General features: G+C 64.3%; 1 protein-coding gene across 1 annotated transcript in view; it reads right to left on the reverse strand.

The window, feature by feature from the left end:
• Nucleotides 1-6,825, reverse strand: part of LOC134509121 (DNA-directed RNA polymerase II subunit RPB1-like) — a 42,870-nt gene extending 36,045 nt beyond the window's left edge. Inside the window, 6 exon segments of the mRNA XM_063321601.1 lie at nt 1,131-1,341; nt 2,669-2,793; nt 4,117-4,145; nt 4,148-4,248; nt 6,604-6,620; nt 6,622-6,825. Coding sequence (XP_063177671.1) covers nt 1,131-1,341; nt 2,669-2,793; nt 4,117-4,145; nt 4,148-4,248; nt 6,604-6,620; nt 6,622-6,822 — 684 coding nt within the window. The 5' untranslated portion in view covers nt 6,823-6,825.
• Between the last annotated feature and the right edge of the window lie 923 nt (nt 6,826-7,748).

The following is a 7,748-nucleotide window of genomic DNA, read 5'->3' on the forward strand; positions in this document are numbered from 1 at the left end:
CTCAGGGCCCCCCAAATCCCCCCTAAATCCCACATCACGGCCCAAGAACACCCTCGGGCCCCCCAAAATCCCACGTCATGGCCTGAGAACACCCTCAGGCCCCCCAAAATCCCCCCAAATCCCACGTCACGGCCCCAGAACAGCCTCAGGCCCCAAAACCCCTCTGTGGACACCCCAAAATCCCCCCCAGAATCCCACGGCACGGCCCAAGAACACCCTCAAGCCCCCCAAATCCCGTGTCATGGCCAAAGAACACCCTCAGGCCCCCCAAAATCCCACGTCACGGCCCGAGAACACCCTCAGGCCCCCCAAAATCCCCCCCAAATCCCACGTCACGGCCCAAGAACACCCTCAGGGCCCCCCAAAACCCCCCTAAATCCCACGTCATGGCCCAAGAACACTCTCCAGCCCCCCAAAATCCCACGTCACAGCCCAAAAACACCCTCGGGCCCCCCAAAATCCCCCCAAATCCCACGTCATGGCCCAAGAACACCCTCCAGCCCCCCAAATCCCCCCTAAATCCCACATAATGGCCCAAGAACACCCTCGGGCCCCCCAAATCCCGTGTCATGGCCAAAGAACACCCTCAGGCCCCCCAAAATCCCCCCCAAATCCCACGTCATGGCCCCAGAACAGCCTCAGGCCCCCAAAACCCCTCTGTGGACACCCCAAAATCCCCCCCAGAATCCCACGGCACGGCCCAAGAACACCCTCAGGCCCCCCAAATCCCGTGTAATGGCCAAAGAACACCCTCAGGCCCCCCAAAATCCCACGTCACGGCCCGAGAACACCCTCAGGCCCCCCAAAATCCCCCCCAAATCCCACGTCACGGCCCGAGAACACCCTCAGCTCCCCCAAATCCCCTCTGTGGACACCCCAAAATCCCCCCCAGAATCCCACGGCACGGCCTGAGAACACCCTCAGGCCCCCCCACCCCCAAAACCCCCCTCCCCCCCTTTCATGGCCACCTCGGGACGCCCCCCGCCTCCCCCCCCAAAAAAAGGCTTAAAAAAAAAAAAGCGGGCGGTGGCCCCGAAACTGGATGGGGGTGGGGGTGTTGGGTGCCTCCCCTCCCTTCTCCCCCCTCCCCGCCCCCCCCCCCCCCCCAGGGAAGAGCGGGGGGCACTGACGCGCTCGAGGAAGACGTCGCGCTTGGTGAACTTGCGGACGGCGGTGAGCGTGTCCTGCACGATGCCCATGACGGGGCGGTTGGACTGGGGCGTGACGATCATGCGCGGCACCATCGCCAGCTCCTGGATCTCCGCCCGCGTCTCCAGGGACTGCGGCAGGTGCAGGTTCATCTCGTCCCCGTCGAAGTCGGCGTTGTAGGGGGTGGTGACGCTGCGGGGACACGGGACAGGACAGGGGGGGTCACGGTGGAAGAGGGGGGGGGCACAAGCCCCGGGGGGACACAGACAACCCCCAGGGACACACACACAACCCCCAGGGGGACACGGCACAACCCCCAGGGTTCATCTCGTCCCCGTCGAAGTCAGCGTTGTAGGGGGTGGTGACGCTGCGGGGACACGGGACAGGACAGGGGGGTCACGGTGGAAGAGGGGGGGGGCACAAGCCCCGGGGGACACACACAACCCCCAGGGGGGTCACAGGGGGGGAGAAACACAACCCCCGGGGGGACACACACAACCCCCGGGGGTCACAACACAACCCCCAGGGTTCATCTCGTCCCCGTCGAAGTCGGCGTTGTAGGGGGTGGTGACGCTGCGGGGACACGGGACGGGGGGGGTCACGGTGGAAGGGGGGGGCACAAGCCCCAGGGGGGTCGGGGGGGGGGGGGGACACAACCCCAGGGGGGTGGTGACGCTGCGGGGACGGGGGGGGGTCACAGTGGAAGGGGCGGGGACACACACACACACACACACACAACCCCCGGGGGGGGGGTCACAGTGGGGGGGGGACACAAGCCCCGGGGGGGGACACCGTTGCGGGACGGACACTTTTTGGGCTGAAAAGGGCAGGTTTTGGTGCCACCAGCCCCTACGGGGGGCAGTTTTGGGGTGCGGGGGGGCACTTTTGGGGTGCGGGGGGGACAGTTTTTGGGGTACCTGAGGTTGAGGCGGAAGGTGGCCCAGGGCAGGATGCGGTTTGGGGCGAAAGGGGCAGTTTTGGGGCTGACAAGGGCAGGTTTTGGGCTGAAAAGAGCAGGTTTTGGTGCCACCAGCCCCTATGGGGGGCAGTTTGGGGGGTACTGGGGGCAGTTTTGGGGTGGGGGGGGGCACTTTTGGGTGCGGGGGAGCACTTTTGGGGTGCAGGGGGGGCAGTTTTTGGGGTACCTGAGCTGGAGGCGGAAGGTGGCCCAGGGCAGGGTGCGGTTTGGGGGCGAAAGGGGCAGTTTTGGGGCTGACAAGGGCAGGTTTCGGGCTGAAAAGAGCAGGTTTTGGTGCCACCAGCCCCTACGGGGGGCAGTTTCGGGGTGCGGGGGGCAGTTTTGGGGTGCGGGGGGGGGCAGTTTTTGGGGTACCTGAGGTTGAGGCGGAAGGTGGCCCAGGGCAGGGTGCGGTTTGGGGGCAAAAGGGGCGGTTTTAGGGGTGACACGGGCAGGTTTTGGGCTGAGAAGAGCAGGTTTTGGTGCCACCAGCCCCTACGGGGGGCAGTTTCGGGGTGTGGGGGGCAGTTTTGGGGCGCGGGGGGGCAGTTTTTGGGGTACCTGAGGTTGAGGCGGAAGGTGGACCAGGGCAGGATGCGGACGCGGTGGCCCATCATGGACATCTTGTGGAGCGTGGGCTGACGGTTGAAGATAACGATGTCCCCGTCGCACATGTGTCGCTCCACCTGGGGAAGGGGGGGGGGGCCAAAAAAATTAGGGGGGGGGGGGGGGAAGAGCTCAGCACCCCCAAAATCTGGAGTTAGGACACCCCAAAACCCGGGCACACCCCCCCCCACACCCCACACCCCCCGAAAATCAACATTCAACCCCAAAAAAACGTCATTTCCAAGGACTCAAAAGCCCCCGATTCGGCCCCAAACGTGTGGTGTGTCCTGCCCCCCCCGCCCCCCCCCGCCAAGATCTTCAGGGACCCCAAAACAAAGGGGGGGGCCTCAAAATGTGGGGGGTTCTTCAGGGACACTAAAACCCCTGGATTTCTCCCCGAACCCCCCCCCCTCAAAGCTCCTTCGTGACCCCAAAACCCCCCAAATAACCCCCAAAACCCCCCAAAACAGACTCTTCAGAGACCCAAAACCCTCTTCTTCTTCCCCAAATCCCCCCAAAACTCTTCGTGAACCCCAAAACCAGGGACTGAACCCCAAAACCTCACCATTTTGGGGGACCCTAAACCCCAGGATTTCTCCCCAAATCCCCCGAGTTCCTTGTGAACCCCCAAAAACCACCCAGGGACTGACCCCCAAAACCCCACGGTTTTCAGGGACCCCAAACCCCAGAATTTCTCCCCAAAACCCCCCCTCCAAAGCCCTCCGCGACCCCAAAACCCCCCAAATAACCCCCAAAACCAACTCTTCAGAGACCCAAAAAACTCTTTTTCTTCCCCAAATCCCCCCAAACTCTTCGTGAACCCCAAAACCCCACAAGTCTTCGGGGACCCTAAACCCCAGGATTTCTCCCCAAATCCCCAAGTTCTTTGTGAACCCCAAAATTCCACGATTTTCAGGGACCCCAAACCCCCGGATTTCTCCCCAAAACCCCCCGAATAACCCCCGAAACAGACTCTTCAGACACCCAAAAACCTCTTTTTCTTCCCCAAATCCCCCCAAAACTCTTCGTGACCCCCAAAACCAGGGACTGAACCCCAAAACCCCGCGGTTTTCAGAGACCCTAAAACACAGTATTTTACCCCAAACCCCCCAAAGCCCCTCCGAGACCCCAAAACCCCCCCAAATACCCCCCAAAACCGACTCTTCAGAGACCCAAAAACCTCTTTTTCTTCCCCAAATCCCCCCAGACCCTTCGTGACCCCCCCACACCAGGGCCTGACCCCCCAAACCCAGAGCCTTTGTGCGCCCCGAACCCACTCGTTGCCCTCCAAAACCCCCCCCAAACCCGGCGCTTTTCCGCGCCCCCCGGCCCCTCGCGGGCTGGGGGGGAGGGGTTTCGGGGTGTGTGTCCCCCCCCCCCGGTTTCGGGGGTCCCCCCCCCACCTTGTAGCCGATCTGGAGGTGGAGGTCACTGGCTTGGGGTGGAAGCGCAGGTCGATGCGGTCCCCGTTGTCCCGGATGATGTACTTGGCCCCCGGGTACTGGCTGTTCCCGCGTCGCACCAGCTCCTGCAGCCTGGGGGGGGGCACGGGGGGGTCAGCGGGGGGGACGTTTGGGGGTCTGGGGGGCACTTGGGGCATTTAGGGGGACATCTGGGGGGACATTTGGGGGTCTGAGGGGCACTTGGGGCACTTATGGGGACATCTGGGGGGACTGGGAAGTCGGGGGGGGCACTTGGGGGGGGGGCACTTGGGGGGCAGGGAGGGATGTTTGGGGGGATATTTGGGGGTCTGAGGGGCACTTGGGGGGAAGTTTGGGGGGACTGGGAGGTCGGGGGGGCACTTGGGGGGCAGGGAGGGATGTTTGGGGGGATATTTGGGGGTCTGAGGGGCACTTGGGGGGAAGTTTGGGGGGACTGGGAGGTCGGAGGGGGGCACTTGGGGGGCAGGGAGGGATGTTTGGGGGGATATTTGGGGGTCTGGGGGGCACTTGGGGCACTTAGGGGGACATCTGGGGGGACTGGGAGGTCGGAGGGGGGCACTTGGGGGGCAGGGAGGGATGCTTGGGGGGACATTTGGGGGTCTGGGGGGCACTTGGGGCATTTAGGGGGACATCTGGGGGGACTGGGAGGTCGGAGGGGGGCACTTGGGGGGCAGGGAGGGATGCTTGGGGGATATTTGGGGGTCTGAGGGGCACTTGGGGCATTTAGGGGGACATCTGGGGGGACTGGGAGGTCGGGGGGGGCACTTGGGGGGCAGGGAGGGATGCTTGGGGGGATATTTGGGGGTCTGAGGGGCACTTGGGGGGGAAGTCTGGGGGGACTGGGAGGTCAGGGGGGCACTTGGGGGGCAGGGAGGGATGTTTGGGGGGATATTTGGGGGTCTGCGGGGCGCTTGGGGCATTTAAGGGGACATCTGGGGGGACTGGGAGGTCAGGGGGGCACTTGGGGGGCAGGGAGAGATGTTTGGGGGGACATTTGGGGGTCTGGCGGCACTTGGGGGGCAGGAAGGGATGTTTGGGGGGACATTTGGGGGTCTGGGGGGGAAGTTTGGGGGGATATTTGGAGGTCTGGGGGGCACGGAGGGATGTTTGGGGGGACATTTGGGGGTCTAGGGGGCACTTGGGGGGCAGGGAGGGATGTTTGGGGGGACATTTGGGGGTCTGCGGGGCCTCTGAGGGGACATTTGGGGGTCTGGGGGGCACTTGGGGGACATTTGGGGGTCTGGGGGGCACTTGGGGGGCAGGGAGGGATGTTTGGGGGGACTGGGGGGGTCGTGGGGGGCACTTGGGGGGCATTTAGGGGGATGTTTGGGGGGTCAGGGTGGGCCATTTGGGGGAACATGTGAAGGGCTGCGGGGAAGGGGGGGGGACACGGGGGGGGGACCATAAAACCCCCCCACAGACCCCCCCAAAGCGTGTGTGTGTGTGTGTGACCCCCCCGACCTGTTGGAGTTCAAGGGGGTGACCCCTTTGATGCCCCCCCAGTGACCCCCAAACCCCCTCCATACCCCCATAAACCCCCCCAAAACCCCTCCAACCCCCCCCCCAAACTCCCCATAGCCCCCCCCCCCAAAAGATGTTCCCCCCCGGGACCTGTCGGTGTTCAAGGGGGTGACGATCTTGGCCAAGCTCATGTCACCCCTTCGCTGTCCCCCAAACCCCCTCCACACCCCCCCAAACCCCCCCCCAAAGGGTGTTGTGTGTGTGGCCGTGTCCGTGTGGCCGTGTCCGTGTCCGTCTGTGTCTGTCCGTGTCTGTGTGTCCGTCTGTGTCTGTCTGTGTCGGTGTGTGTCCGTGTCCGTGTGTCTGTCTGTGTGTGTCCGTCTGTGTGTGCCTGTCTGCATGTGTCCGTGTGTGTGTCCATGTGTCCATGTCCCTGTGTGTCCGTCCGTCCGTGTGTGTGTGTGTCCGTGTCCATCTGTGTGTCCGTCTGTGTCTGTGTGTCTGTGCGTGTCTGTGTCCATCCGTGTCCGTCTGTGCCTGTGTAAATGTCCGTCTGTGCCTGTGTCCGTGTGTGTGTCTGTCTGTGTCCGTGTCCATCTGTGTCTGTGTCCGTCTGTGCCTGTCTGCATGTGTCCGTGTGTGTGTCCGTGTGTCCATGTCCGCGTCTGTCTGTCTGTGTGTCTGTGCATCTGTCTGTGTCTGTCTGTGCGTGTCCGTGTGCATCTGTGTGTCCGTGTCTGTGTGTCTGTCTGTGTCCGTGTCCGTCCGTCTGCGCGTGTGTCCGTCTGCGCGTGTGTCCGTCTGCGCGTGTGTCCGTCTGCGCGTGTGTCCGTCTGTCTGTCTGTCTCTGCATCTCTCTGTGTCTGTCTGTGCGTGCCTGTCTGTGTGTGTCCGTGTGTGTGTCCATGTGCCCATGTCCGTGTGTGTCCGTGTGTCTGTCTGTGTGTGTCCGTGTGCCCATGTCCGTGTGTGTCCGTGTGTCCCGACCTGTCGATGTTGAAGGGGGGTGACGATCTCGGCGAAGGTCATGTTGGCGGCGATGGAGCGGGGGACGCCCACTTGGTCGATGGCCAGGTTGGGGTCGGGGGTGATGACGGTGCGGGCCGAGAAATCCACCCGTTTGCCCATCAGGTTGCCCCGCACCCGCCCCTCCTTGCCCTTCAGCCGCTGCTTCAGGGACTTCAGGGGGCGCCCCGACTTCTGCATGGCCTGGGGGGGGGGAAAATGGGGGTTCGGGGGGGGCTCGACACCCTAGGACCCCCCCCCAGGAGATCCAACATCCCATGGGGACACGCACAGCTCCTGCCTGGGACCGGCCACGGCTCCTGGGGGGGGGTTGGGGCAAAAAAAGGGGTTTGGGGGGGGCACAAGACATTTTGGGGACCCCCCGACTTCTGCATGGCCTGGGGGGGGAAAAAATGGGGGTTGGGGGGGGGGGGGGGGGGGGGGGGGGGCTCGACACCACGGGACCCCCCCCAAAATCCAACATCCCATGGGGACACGCACGGCTCCTGCCTGGGACCGGCCACGGCTCCTATGGGGGGTTTGGGGCAAAAAAAGGGGTTTGGGGGGGGGCACAAGACTGGGCCCCCCCCGACTTCTGCAGGGCCTGGGGAGGGTGAGAAATGGGGGTTCGGGGGGGGCTCGACACCCTGGGACCCCCCCGGGAGATCCAATATCCCATGGGGACACGCACGGCTCCTGCCTGGGACCAGCCACGGCTCCTGGGGGGGGTTTGGGGGGGGCCGCAAAAAAAGGGGTTTGGGGGGGCACAAGACATTTTGGGGACCCCCCCCGACTTCTGCATGGCCTGGGGGGGGAAAAAATGGGGGTTGGGGGGGGGGGGGGGCTCGACACCACGGGACCCCCCCCCAAAATTCAGCGTCCCATGGGGACACGCACGGCTCCTGCCTGGGACCGGCCACGGCTCCTATGGGGGGTTTGGGGCAAAAAAAGGGGTTTGGGGGGGGGCAAAAGACATTTTGGGCCCCCCCCGACTTCTGCAGGGCCTGGGGAGGGTGAGAAATGGGGGTTCGGGGGGGGCTCGACACCCTGGGACCCCCCCCCAGGAGATCCAACATCCCATGGGGACACGCACGGCTCCTGCCTGGGACCGGCCACGGCTCCTGGGG

The sequence above is a fragment of the Chroicocephalus ridibundus genome, unplaced genomic scaffold (genome assembly GCF_963924245.1).
Source record: "Chroicocephalus ridibundus unplaced genomic scaffold, bChrRid1.1 SCAFFOLD_568, whole genome shotgun sequence".
Classification (NCBI taxonomy): domain Eukaryota; kingdom Metazoa; phylum Chordata; class Aves; order Charadriiformes; family Laridae; genus Chroicocephalus; species Chroicocephalus ridibundus.